Here is a 14,506-nt window from a genome sequence, read left to right as displayed (position 1 = left end):
TCAAATGTAGTTTATTTTATTCACTCCTATGACAATAATTTAAGAAACAATACAGTAACACACACAATAATGAATAATAAATAAGTTGAAAAATCGCATATTCTATTGAGCATTTTCATTTACAAATAGAATATACGAAATCTTCGTCAATCAGCTGGGCTTTGAACTACTATTAAAATAAAATCTTTATCTGGTGCCACCATAACTTCGCTTTTCATGCTTCTAATACGGAGAAATGTTAAATCGTTTGAAGGATCTAGATCTCGTACTACAGCCTTCGCTTTATCTACTAGAGCACTCATTAAACCCGCATATTGGACCGATACATGATTATCTAACGTTGTTTTGATTGGTATTCCTTCTCCGTTAACAACAATGACTCCTACGACACCTCTATGCATAGACAGTTTCCGAACAGTTTCCTCTGCTTCATTCGCCATGATATCACTTGGTTTAATCAATCACCAAATACCACTCAAATATTTAGAAAAATATTCTAATGCGTCTTTAGTGACAACTTAAAGGAATAAATATTTTGACTTAAATGACATAAATTTAATTTTGGAATTACAATTAACTAAGACATCACTGAAAATTTATACATAGTCAAATTGCTTTATTGCTTACTTTTATATGTCTCAGGACGAAAATTTAAATGCTTATATTTTAAAATAAAAAAAAAATCAAAATTAAACCCTTATGCAGTCGCAGTCTTGTTAACTCTACTCACAATTTTACAGATTACTTAAGGATATAAAAAAAACTAAATGAGAATATGTAAAAGCTTTCTTTAAGACTAAAAGAAGCAAAGTGTGCGCCGTCCACCGTTTTAAGCAAAAATATTTTTGTTTTAGTTTAACGTTACACGTATTAAACTTATCGGTGTTGCAAGGTAGCTCCAAATAGAATGAATCAATTTTGATTTTTATTGTCTGTATAATCGAGTTCATTCGAAACTATAATTATAGAAAATCTGTTTAAAGTTCAGTAACTTCATTAAAAATTTAATATACTGTGACTTTATGATATTACAATAACATGATAACTATGACCTGATGCTGCAACGTATATAATCTGAAATCAGCGAGATATCCAACTCTTCGCCACATAGGTCCAAGATATCGTGCTTGATCTCATTGGAATGGTCTCTCAACTTATTAATATTATAAATACGAATGTTTGGATTGATGAATATTATTGTTACTCAATCTCAGCAGAACAACTGAAAGGATCCGCATAAAATTAGACTCCAAAATAAATTAGTCTGAAAGAACATAGGCTATTAGGCTACTTTTTATCTCGGAAAAAATACGAATCCCGTGGGGTCGAGATGATTTTTAGCTTTATAGGGGGTAATTTAGGAATCCGGGAATGGCAAAAGCTACTTTTTATACCCGAAAAATGAACGATTCTCATAAAATTGCATAAAGAGGAAGAAAATGCTTGCTTGATAGGATGAAATTACTCAATTTTAATAATTCTTTCACCATCAGAAAGCCAATTTATCTAGGGGTAACACAGGTTATTATTTCAGGAGTATTATATTAATAAAAATATATTGTATCTATAATTTAAATATGCATTATTATTACAAAATTGTAATAGCTAAACTTAAAAGTTTATTTACTATTATTAATTTGGCACGATGGAAGAGTTAGGATCGGGCAAAGTCGCGGATTCAAATAAAATGTATAATTATAAGTAATATTTTGGAGTTTTTTTGAGTTGAGAATATTTATATATTTTTAATTTACGGTTTATTTATTTTTACCGAAATGCCCTTTTTTCTATATTTGTGTAAACTAATAAACTATAGTGGACATGCTATATTGCTGGACATTTCTTTAATTTATAATATATAAAATAATATTTATTAATAATTAATAATAAGTTTTAATGTCAGATATTTTTAAGTCACCGAATTTAAGATTTTTTCTTTTACTTTCGGCTGGAGAATGCAGCATAGAGCTCTTTTCACCCAGAGGGATTGATAACTTGATGACTAAATGACCTGACCTGAAAAAGGAAGGCGGAGAAAAGAGACTGAACATTGACTATCATTGGCTTGTGTTGATGATGATTTACCACTTCACAGCCTAGTTAAAATCTAAGAGAAGAATATGGCCAAACATGGAAAATAAATAATATTATATACCACATCAAATCAATTTATATGAGATAGTTTTTATTATAGATAAAGAAATATGTCATCTCAATTGCATTAATCAATAAAATAAATCCTCAGCTAATAAACTACTATATATGTACATTATATATATACTATATACTATAGATATATGTGTTAGCTGCTGAAATTAAATCATTCAGACATATCTTTCTTAGATTCATACTGCAAATATAGAGGCATTCTTCCACTTCTAAACTTCTCCCTTTTGTGGACTTTAAGCTGATGTTTCATCATCTGTTTTCTATACCCAAAAGCCTTCCCACAAATATTACAGACATGATCTTTTATACCGGTATGATCTACTTTGAAGTGCAAATCCAAATCTCTTTTAGTATAAAACCCTCTACCACATGATTCACATTTGAAGTCATGATCCCCTTTATGTGTTAATATGTGTTTGTTAAGGTTACTTTTATTAACAAAGCGTGCCGGACATTGACTGCATTGATATGGCTTCTCCCCAGTATGTGAGCGCATGTGCATTTTCAATGATTCTTTAAACCTGCCCCTATAAGGACACAATGAACATTCAAATGGGAGATTGTAGAAATGAGTCATTCTATGTCTTGTGAACTGGCCTTGGACAATAAACTTCTTTCCACATATATCACACATGTACGGGGTATCCACTTTGTGTAGAGCCATATGTCTCCTGAAATACAATGTGGCATAGGAGTTCTTACAAATTGGACAAGTTTGTCTCATGTTTTCATGTTCTTCAGATAATCTATGTCCACTGTATTCTTCAAATGTATCAAAATTTAAGTCACATTTTCTACAATAGTATTGGGTTGATTGATTTTTAATCCCACTATCCTCGAAGCAGCCAAAATCGTCATTTCTCATCAAATTGTCGTCGTTATCGTTTCCCAGTGGCTGACGTAGAATCTTATCCGATTGTTGTGCTGTTTTTCTAAGTAATAATGCATTTTGTAGAAGCGTATTGCATGCTTGGCAGATGAATTTAGGATAATTGTCGTCAGCAGCGACTTCAATTTCTCCAATCGTACATAGGTCTTTTGAAATATCTTCCGCTATCGCATTACCGTAAATAGGGATGTCTCCTTCTTTTAAGCAAACTCTACAAATAGTTTGCATATCATCAACATCGTTAATTTCTTTTTTAATAAACGGTGCTTTAGTTTCTGAAGAAGTCTGACTGATTTCTAAGTTTCCGTTATTTCTTGTTCTTCTTTTTCCATGTAGTTTGTAATGTAATATTTTTAACAACATTAGATGTCCTACCATTTTGGTTTGATTACAAATGCTTATATAAATATAATAATAATTAAATAAAGTTATCTCCAATTCAATAATCAATTCTCCGCAACTATTTACATTTACAATTATTTACATGACAAAATTTTTTAAAGTCAAAATCACGTCAACATGACAGTTGAAGTCCGCCCGATTGTAATCAAAAAGGTATGCGTGATCAGGAACGCATAAATTGAAGCTAAAATCACACGGATACTTGATATCATCACGATTAAAATTTACATATTGGTTAATTGTATGTAATAGGTCAATTTAAATTATTATATAGATAACAAAAGCATATTCTCGTTAAAAGCTAATCATATAAATAACAATTAAAAGTAGTTTGTTTGATAATAAACGTTTCAGTAAAATTAATTAATCATGTAATAATATAGTCATTTTCTTTTCCATCTCAATTTATGTCTAAATTAAATACACTGAATTTTAGCCTCTGGAACACCTTCCGTATTCCAGAGGCTAAAATTCAGAAGTGCCAGAACCCAGAAGTTATCAAGTTAGTCAAGTGTCAGTAATCACTGACAGACATACGACAATTATGACATTTGGAATTATAAAAATGGTACCTATTTACAAAGAAATATAGGTTATTTTTTAGAAAACTAAACAAAAATATAACCAGAAAAGCATTTAAACAACAATTAAGCTCATCGTATATTCAAAAAATATACAATGAATGCTATAAGAGTAAGTCCCTTAAAACTTCATTTTACGATTTAATAATTGAAAAGGTTATTCTACAAATTGTTTTAATATTTTCAGGGTTTATGGCGATCTACGCCACTAGTACGAAATGTAATACTTAATAAAAATACCTTGACCAGGCCTTTTGCCACAGCGACTATAACTCCTATAAAACCCATAGAAGATGTACCGAGTGCGATCGAATTAGATAAACTATACAAGAGAGTAGAGTTGGAGATGCGGGGTATTGATCCTGCTGTACTTTTGAGTTATTCCTGGTTTTGTATTGCTGCTGCATCTCATTTAGGCATTGAAGTTACGAAAAGGTAATATTGTTTAATAAACATTTCTTTTTTTGTCATCTAATTTTACTTTATTTAAGTGTTCGTCTTTTAATTTAATTATTATCTTTTATTCTAATAATAGAATAATAACGGTTTATGTTTCATTGTGTAACCATGAAACTATAGATTAACATTCAAACTAGGTAAATGGCATGCGTTTAATGGCTTCAGCAACTTAACACCAATGGTTGTCTAAATTTCATCTCCCAATAATAATTATGATAGATTGACTTATAGATTATTTTTATTATATAGGATACTTCTTTTTATTTTGAAAGTTAATATTCTAATATCAACTGATTTATATATATAATGAAATGTTCAAAGAACAGTAGTGATTATATCCTGATTAATTCTGGCCGTAGCCATTTGCAAGATATATACCAACTTCAAGGATATATAGTTTAAATATAACCTCATACACAGATGCATTCTCTATTCTATCTCTTTCAAAGTCTGATAAGACCGCTGACATGCCCAGCAAAGATCAGATGTAGGTTGCTTTACATGCATTTCAAGGCACTTTAGTATAACTTGTCAATATCTTATAATATCATCTTTTATTAATGTTTTTTTTTCAGCTGGGCCTTAAGAAAAGCAGAAAAGGAAAGACACACATTATTACGATGTGTCCATATTTACAAAAAGCATAGAGTGCAATATGAAATTAGGACATACTTCAGATTCATTCATTTGCAAAGGCTCACTGGATCTACATGTGATACTTTTTTGGAATACATTGAACGGAATCTTCCAGAAGGATGTGCTCTTAAAGTCACAAAAGTAGAATGCCAAAAAATACCTGATCATATAACACCACCTCAAGAATAATTAATGTATAAGTTGTGTAGTTTAAGAATATAGAATGAGAATATAAACACTTTTTTATTTCCCCTAATAACTGTACATTACAAATAAGTTTATTGAGTATATATTATACTATTTAACAGGACGATAAATATATGGCCATTCACTTAAATTACGTAATTAAAGCTTCTAAGTACAAAAGCGGATTAATTACAATTGCATATAATTAACAAGCGTACAATAATTTAACAGTCATTTTAATTAAACATTTTGTTTCTTATAACATTATTGAATAAATCCCACACTATAAAAGCAGTTATAATAGAATTTTAAATGTCTATCTATAAAAATAGATTATTAAATGTCTTTGTAAAGTACTCTCCTCTGAATAAGAATGTAAATGTTTTAGATTGTGTATAAATGCATTACAATCTGGTAAACAATTTGGCAATCAGTATTTCTTTGGCAAGGAGGTACTTTTAAACCTGTTCTATTCGTACTGTTGGTTTTTACACACCGTAAAAATGAACAAAATGGCAAAAGTAAGTTCCAAAGCATGGAACATTAACATCACAGCACACCATATGTATTCTAGTCTTAGTATATATGTTTGGTATATGAGGAAATAACACACACCAACTGCACAAGGTATTGTCAACAACACAGAAAAAAATACAGGAACTTCTGAAAATGAAAAATGGGAATAAGTCAATTTGTTTAACATCTTTAGTATTATCCAAACTATCTACAAAAGTTTATTCATTTAAATATTTCTATATTTTTGCAAGTATTTTTAATAACAGATTTTTCCTTAAGGTTTTCATTTTAATTTCAACTTACTTTTACTAGCTAAATTCCCACGTCTTCCTAGAAAAATACGTATTACTTCAACAAGACAAAGCACACAAAATATTCCTGCCTCAGTCCATAGGGCATTTTCTGGATAAGACACATTTATCGCCTTTAATATACCCATAGCGATTTCACATACGAAAAACATTCCCAAATAAAAGGAATTTAGATAAAGCAATATTTCATACGCCAGACTCGAGTTTACGTTAGTCATTTTAGACATTTATTACTGATAAAACAAATTAAATCTATTGAAATACTGAATAAAATTTCAACACTTTGTTTGACGTTTTAGATGTAGGATAGCGGAAGTAAATATATAAAAATATAGGGGAGGATCGATGGCGCGAACAGCTATTGAAGTCAACTGACCTTCTAAGTTAATGCGCATGTATTGATTTTTAAATTCAAAATTTAATTTAAATACTCTGCTTCTTTGATAACTTATTTTATTACATTAACTTCAAACCATATTTTAAAACCACATTTTATGCAATCTCGAAAGTTCAAGAATAATATATAATATATAGATTTGCGGTTGTAGTCTGTCAGACTTTCTTAGTACGCGGAAACAACATTTAACTGTACTTTCCATTATTATAACACACTATAGTAAATATTGTTTATGCATTTTATGTACAGGTTACTAACTTAACATTATGATCAATATTATATATATATATATATATATTTTATATATTATTATTTACATTTTGTATGAAGTATTTAGTAGAAGTAGAAGGGACAAGTCATATTATATACTTACGAGTTTTACTTTTATCTGGGTTTAAAACCTTTAACATTACATTTACATTACATTAACAGCCTGTAAATTTCCCACTGCTGGGCTAAGGCCTTCTCTCCCTTTTGGGGAGAAGGTATGGAGCGTATTCCACCACGCTGCTCCAACCTTTAAATATATATATTTTTTTAATTTAAAGTATTTTAATTACTCAGTAATACATTTTATAACAATGAGAGGAGCACATCCTTAGCACATCAGTGGGATATTTCTGTAAAAATCTGTTACTTATTACTACTAGTGTAAATAAAATATATATATATCTAGTAGTAGGTACCTGCCACATTGTACTTGTAATTTATTCCTGTTTTTTTTTTAATGCAAATATTCAATTACAGCAAGTTATTTTAATAAATCATCGGATACTTTACGGATATACAAATATGTTGTGTAACCGCTTCGTTGGACTTTTCAACGCATAGGCTTAGCTTGAAATACTTGCTGGACAGGAAGTGCCCGCGGAAGCGATAGGCAAATATACAGGGTCTTATAATTTACCGTTATATTTTAAACATAGATTTATGAACGTTTTATTTTTCAAACTTGTTTTATTGTAAGAAGCTAATATTTTACTTATTACACAACTTAATTTCTGTTTCTTAATAGTGTTTTTGTATACATGTCTTTCTTTGAATTAATAAAGTATATTATTATTATTACATTACAGGATTATAATAATTTTGTATAATATTAAATTAAAATAAAAAACGGTAAGTATTGATAACGGTTTATTGTTTAGTGCGTGCAATGTTTATAAATCCTAGAAAATACGAAAGTGAACACTCCTGTCTAGTGAGAGTTGAGGAAAATACACGATGCAATACACTGCACGCGATCATTGCACTTTCCTAACTGGCAGGAATCGGACGTCTTTTCTTCTTCATGAAATATCACACAAATGTTTTTTTAATCTAAACAAAATTTGTAATTCAATCGTTGAAAATGAGAACTATACCCAAGTTAACGTTTTCGAAGCTCGATGATGAGACAGGGAATAAACTGGACCAGATGTTCGAGAAACAGGACTGTATGGTCGAGATTAACCCTGGACGGGTTATACTGCCAGCGGATTACATGACTATCGGTCAGGATATACTGGATATGGAGGTGTTGGAAAGCGATGTTTGGATGCTCTCTTATCCAAGAACTGGTGAGTTTGTTGTTACTAATTCAACTTCAATGGAAAATATACAATAGTACTTAGGCCATTAATGCACATAGGTAGATAAACGAAGTTTTAATAATAATATTTTTTTATAATTTCGTTTTTATTTTAAATGATTACGTGATATATTGCAGTAATATCTCATCTATATAAAAATTACTGTGCTATAGTCTTTATGCTTTCTTAAATTAACAGCCTGTAAATTTCCCACTGCTGGGCTAAGGCCTCCTCTCCCTTTGAGGAGAAGGTTTGTTGCATATTCCACCAAGCTGCTCCAATGCGGGTTGGTGGAATACTCATGTGGCAGAATTTCGTTGAAATTAGACACATGCAGGTTTTCTAACGATGTTTTATGTTTTCTTTCACCGCCGAGCACGAGATGAATTATAATATATAACACAAATTAAGCACATCAAAATTCAGTGGTGCTTGCCTGGGTTTGAACCCGAAATCATCGGTTAAGATATACGCGTTCTAACCACTGCGCCATCTTGCTTTCTTACGTATATTTATTGTTAAAAGGTTAAAATATTAAGTATACACAAGAGTATATACTTATAGAGTAGTATATATGAGAGTATTTATTGTTGTTGGTAAAAGTTTCCAACACTCTGTAAGAAAATGTTACCAAGTAATTATTATTTTAAGGGTCGACATGGGCTCAAGAAATGGTTTGGTTGATTGGTCACGATTTAGATTACGAAGGCGCTAAATCTCTTCAGCAGGTTCGTTATAGTAATTACTTTTTTTATTATTATGTTCGTTAAATATGTAATTTAAAATACTATACACTATTTTTTAATCTTATGTGTGTCATAATATCACATAAAATAAATAGGTACCTACATGGTATTTTGTTATTTTTTGTATATACGTATTAATGGAATGCTCATTTCTTAAGTTATCTATATAATAAATCAAATCAAAGTATTATTTATTGTACACCAATAAACACATACATTAGTCACGTTCAAGAAGGTAGAGAAGCTTAAGGTAGAGGAAAGAAACAGAGATAAAAAGAGGTAGTGGTGTACATAGCAGAGATAACCATAACATATCAATACATTACAGAGTAATAATAATATATTTATAATAAAATAATGTACACTACTTGATATATAGGTACACAAGCATACACATTAATATGTATGTATAGAATTAGATATAATATATACATATATAAAATTAAATTAAATTCTCGCAAAATAAACAGCATTAAAGAGCAAGATAGTATTGTTTCAAGATATTATTAATATTGTTATCACATATTTCATGTAGTTTTCATTTCCTAGATACGATGCCCTCTAGTGGAATTGTCGTGTATTATGGTGGACGGTCATGCTGAATGGCACGACGAGTCAGTGAGAGGTACGTCGGTGGACCTTGTGAAATATCGTTTACCACATCCTCGCTACATTCGGAGTCATCTACCCTGGGATCTGTTGCCCATTGACATATTGAATGAGGACGGCTCCGTTAAGCCGAAGGTAAGAAATATTTTCAATTAACAAATAACTATGTTCTTAGAACTAGTTGCAGTGGCAACTAGTGCCAAGTGGCCTGATACGGTTTTAAAACTATGTAATATGTTTTTTTTTTATCTACATAGGTCTACAAAACAAAGTGACAATCAAAAAAGATTATCTTAATATAGGCAAGACATGCGCTTATTATTAAGTATAAATTAGCTTCTAGCCTATAGCAACAACAGAGAGCAAGCTTACAATTATTACAAGCACAAAGAGCGTTATATGATATTATTTAATCTATGGTTGATTTGAATTGGATATTTTAAAAATACTAGTAGACACTGGACAACACAGTACGCTTACACTCTTAATTTAAAAAAATATATCGTTCAAAAAGTTACAAGTTATCCTTCTACTATTTTACTGTGTATTACGAAAATAAAACGAATTGGGTGACGATAAAAACAATGAATGTACAATGGCAACATGAACGTATTTCTTATTAAATGAACCAACGTTATTATTTCATTTATTTATCTGTATTAAAATGGTAAATGCGAAAATAACTTTATGTGTCTGTTCGTCTGTTTATCTTTTGCTCTTTCACGACCAAACCGCTGAATCGAAATATATGAAGCAAGATTGAACCCTAAGGAAAGACATTGGCTATTTTTTATGTCTAATACCTGACGACCAAGATCGAAAACGCGAGCGAAGCCGCGTGTGACAACTAGTTATTTATAATATGCATATTTAATGCGTACAAAAAAAGACAATATAAATGAATGCAATGGCAAATGTACCTACTATTTTAAAGTATGTACAAAGTCAAAGTCAAAAATCTTAGAGAAGAACCGGCGAAAGAAACTCAGCGGGATATTTTTTTTTACTTATTATTTTCCTTCAGGTTATTTACACGTCCCGTAATCCCAAAGACATGGTCGTCTCGTACTACCACTACTGCACTCTGGTTCACGGATTAAAGGGCACTTTCGAGGAATTTTGCGACCTCTTTATGAGGGACCGAGCGCCATTCGGTCCTGTGTGGAATCATATACTTGGTATGGTTTTTATAACTTATTTTAATAATCGTTATATAAAATTTTACTATATATTTTTTTGATATTCGAAATAAGAAATAATGTGTCCCTAGAAAAAGTATTTATTTAAAATAAGGTTTTCAGATATTTTGATTCGTTTTTTTTTATAGGGTTTTGGAATAGACGCAACGATCCGAATATCCTCTTCATCAAGTTTGAGGAAATGAAGCGCGATTTAGCAAACGTCGTCAGAAGGACCGCGAAATTCTTAAACAAAACAATGTCTGATGAAGATGTTTACAAGTTATGTGACCATCTGTCCTTCCAGAACATGAAAACTAACCGTGCCGTTAACTTAGAAGCGATTCTAGAAAAATCCTTTGGCAAAAATTATCTAGAACAAACCTCGCTGAGATTTATAAGGAAGGGTGAAATCGGCGATTGGAAAAACTATATGTCGGACGATCTGTCGAGAAAATTTGATGATTGGGCCGAGCAAAATCTCAAGGGCAGCGAATTGAGTTTCGAATAAGCTTTTTTTATATCATATTTATGCTAAATGTATGCTTATTGTTTTTTTTTAAATAGCACTAGATAATTATTAAAGGGTCATTTTAGACATGGAAGAGAACAGATACACTTGTTAAATAATTGTTATCAATTAATAAAATCAGTAGCGTAGTGTTTAAATATTTATTAGAAAAAAAACTGTCAAAATGAAATTCTATTCATTGTAAAATAAGCATGTAACATGATGTATTTTAATATTTTTTTTGTATTTTAGGATAAATAAAAATAAAAATTGATATTTTAACTTTTTTATTTTCACAATAGTGAGAACATCTGAGTGTGAAATAATTTCACTCGATAAGCCAAGTTGTATAAGAGTGAGCTTAAAGTAAAGATTTATTTAAAACTTTGGCTTTACAATAACTCTATCGATTCTTTAATTAGGTTTAGCTTATACTTGTAAAATTTTCAATAATTAAATACTTATTACATGACTTCTTAATCGAACATAGAAAATACGAAACATAATCTGTCGTATTCTTTTTTTTTTTTAAATAGAATTGTCAAAGATATACACAAAACATGTTGGCCGAATTTCGTTAAAGTAAAACATTTAGGTGATACTAGTATGTAAATTGAAATTCGCCTTAAAGCTGAATAACTTCGATTAGGCATATTTTTTTTGTAATGAACCGTAATGTAATTAATACATTTCAAACAAAAAACAATTACAAGTATAAGTTCTACCCTATATTATATGCAGAATGTATTCGTATATCTTTAAACATTTACGTACGTGTAAAATGGATTGCGACTTTTTATATAATACATAATAATAATAATATTTTCCTCTCTCCATTTATAAATATCTATAAATTACAGACCTTCATACTCTTTTAACAAATATAGATAAAATTATAAATTACCGCATAGTATTTAAATGATGTACAATATATTCGTAAACCAATAACAATTTTATATAATTTATAAAGATATATTTTAAATAACATATAACAACATTCGAAATATATACTACCATACAAACATAATTCTATATGTGCAAGTTCGTGATTTTGTTGTTATTACATTTCTAAATAGATTGTTAGAATCGTAATATATCTATATATTATATCGACAGTAGAACATATGATAACTTACCTACACGGACACAAAGCCCTACCACCAAGTGGCAAATGTATTGATGTATTGTCTTCTTTATTCGCAAAACCAATGATGGTAGCACAAACGAAAATCTTTATTGAATTAGGAGTTTAAATTATGCATTATATTTTTTTTGTAGAGTGATGAAATAACAATCTTTTCATATTTAATATAACACATAAACATGATATATATTTTTTATAAGTTTTTATAATCTGCTAAATTCAAAAAAGTTGAAGTAATCTGTGGTAAAAATGGAGGTCTATGGAATAACATAATATTATGCACAAAACGTAAAATATTATAATTACGGCGCAATCCGTTCTACACGTGAATGTATTATTAACAATAAATAATATTAAGTACAACATGTAATCTCAAAACGACTAGATTCTTAATTGACTCACAACATTTACTGATGCGGTGAACGGTGACTTGTGAATTAACATTACAATTAACATCTATAAAGTATACAACATTATATCTATTTTTACATTTAATATATCTAATTAAATAAAATCTTAAATCGCTTTGTCTGTGCATCATGAAAAAAAAATATCTAGACTTTTTTTAAAATTATTTTTAAGATAAATAAAAGGAATATTTTTATGACGGCGTAAGGATGGGAAGTCAGTAAATTAAGATACCATTTTAATATTTGGTTACGGTTTATAAATTACTAAAATATGATGTAATTAATTATTCTTCATATTTCAATAATATATTTTTTACTTAAATTAGCTCGTCTTTAAGAAAAATTAAATAAAAAGTATTTTTATAAATCATACTAAGCCAGTAAGTATGGAATTTAGTTCCTGAATAGTTCCTAAATAATTTTTCAATGGTTTCTCAAACCTTATGTGGCTTAGGAAATCATTTCAATGAAACCATTATATTTTGTAAGAAATTAAATAAGTATCCTCTTAGAACAAATCAACAATAGTATAGTGTAACCATTTAAAATTTTTGTCTTTCTCCTTAGTAATAGTAATATTTTTTTTTCTTTTGTTTATTGCATTTTATATGACAAAAGCGATTTTAATATCTATGACTGAATAATCAAATTATAAAATAAATAATATTTGCTTATTATGTATGCATTTAATTTATATAGTCAAATATTAATTTTAGTTTCTTTTCCAAATGGCTAAAGATATTATCTAATATTCTTTTTATATAGCACTGTTTGACAGCGTCGAGATAAAAATATTTTAATAGAAATTTCTATTGTCAATTCCTAAAGCTCTTTTCCAAACATAATTGTGTTACAAGAAAAACGTATCATTTCTCTTACATTAACTATTATTTTGACACAAGTAAAATAAATAAATTAAATAAACTAAGTATTCAAAAAAAAAAAAAAAATTGTGGTCGTTCACAAAAATTTTAACGAAAAAAAAATATATAGGGACTAGTTTATATTAAAAAATCACATTAGACGTTTCATAAAAGTACAATGATAAATCATCTTTATCCATAGTAAGTTCAAAATTGTGCATATACACCTATTAAAGTAGAACGGCTTAAAATCTAAAAATTTTATGTTTTTATTTTAATATACAGTAATATTGTGAAGCTATGCGATAGTTGGGTCACAAAAATTCACAAAGAATTTAAAAAGCTTTAAATATGACTCGTCTTTTTCACACCAATTTGCTTCTCTGTACTAACAATTTATGTTATTGACTTTATGAAGCCAACTCTGGGCAAACTTTAAATGTTCCTTAATCTAAAATAATACTTGAATTAAATTTAGAAAATAGTTTGAAACCGTATAGCTTCGGATTCACACCACGATTTGTACAAATAGAAAAATATTTTGTCTATGACTTATAAACATTCAATTGATAGAGATTAATAGAGAGAAAACTTTTAGGCCGAAAAATACTTCTACATAGGTATAATAATAATTTAAATAGACCTTGTCTATATTTGAAATATTTTTAATAAAATCTTTAATTATGATAAAAAGTTTTAGATCCTTGCACGCATTTTTATTTATAAACTTATATATGGATGAAGGAAGTCAAAGCTCATGTTATATACACATGTATGAGAATTCCATTAATAAAAACAGTAATAGTATGCGTGACATTTTGGTTCATTTGATTCTTAAAAATTAAAGAGTAAAGAAAACTATACCCCCTTTGCTCACTCATTTAGTTGTGTAACGACGAGCCTGATTAAGCCTTTTCACATTTTTGAA

At 29.2% G+C, this 14,506-nt stretch overlaps 5 protein-coding genes across 5 annotated transcripts; 2 read left to right on the top strand and 3 right to left on the bottom strand.

Moving 5' to 3' along the window:
- Positions 1-582, bottom strand: LOC125073032 (dynein light chain roadblock-type 2-like). Its single transcript, XM_047683710.1, has one exon. The coding sequence runs from the start codon at positions 438-440 to the stop codon at positions 147-149; it is 294 nt and encodes a 97-aa protein (XP_047539666.1). The 5' UTR covers positions 441-582; the 3' UTR covers positions 1-146.
- A 1,594-nt stretch (positions 583-2,176) lies between these two features.
- On the bottom strand, positions 2,177-3,519 carry LOC125073031 (gastrula zinc finger protein XlCGF17.1-like). The gene has a single exon (XM_047683709.1). The coding sequence runs from the start codon at positions 3,434-3,436 to the stop codon at positions 2,321-2,323; it is 1,116 nt and encodes a 371-aa protein (XP_047539665.1). The 5' UTR covers positions 3,437-3,519; the 3' UTR covers positions 2,177-2,320.
- Positions 3,520-3,967: 448 nt separating this feature from the next.
- On the top strand, positions 3,968-5,366 carry LOC125073112 (28S ribosomal protein S10, mitochondrial). The gene is made up of 3 exons (XM_047683814.1): positions 3,968-4,153; positions 4,229-4,476; positions 5,076-5,366. The coding sequence occupies exons 1-3, from the start codon at positions 4,139-4,141 to the stop codon at positions 5,323-5,325; spliced, it is 513 nt and encodes a 170-aa protein (XP_047539770.1). The 5' UTR covers positions 3,968-4,138; the 3' UTR covers positions 5,326-5,366.
- Positions 5,367-5,606: 240 nt separating this feature from the next.
- LOC125073168 (transmembrane protein 216-like) lies at positions 5,607-6,436 on the bottom strand. Its single transcript, XM_047683887.1, has 2 exons — positions 6,142-6,436; positions 5,607-5,985 (listed from the first exon to the last, which is right to left on the bottom strand). Exons 1-2 carry the CDS (start codon positions 6,374-6,376, stop codon positions 5,792-5,794), a joined length of 429 nt encoding a protein of 142 aa, XP_047539843.1. The 5' UTR covers positions 6,377-6,436; the 3' UTR covers positions 5,607-5,791.
- A 1,461-nt stretch (positions 6,437-7,897) lies between these two features.
- LOC125073179 (luciferin sulfotransferase) lies at positions 7,898-11,161 on the top strand. The gene is made up of 5 exons (XM_047683903.1): positions 7,898-8,105; positions 8,769-8,845; positions 9,413-9,607; positions 10,497-10,650; positions 10,800-11,161. The coding sequence occupies exons 1-5, from the start codon at positions 7,898-7,900 to the stop codon at positions 11,159-11,161; spliced, it is 996 nt and encodes a 331-aa protein (XP_047539859.1).
- Positions 11,162-14,506: the final 3,345 nt, after the last annotated feature.

Source organism: Vanessa atalanta, chromosome 23 (genome assembly GCF_905147765.1).
Source record: "Vanessa atalanta chromosome 23, ilVanAtal1.2, whole genome shotgun sequence".
Classification (NCBI taxonomy): Eukaryota; Metazoa; Arthropoda; class Insecta; order Lepidoptera; family Nymphalidae; genus Vanessa; species Vanessa atalanta.
The sequence above is the reverse complement of the archived record's forward strand: the minus strand, read 5'-3'. Positions and strand labels throughout refer to the sequence as shown.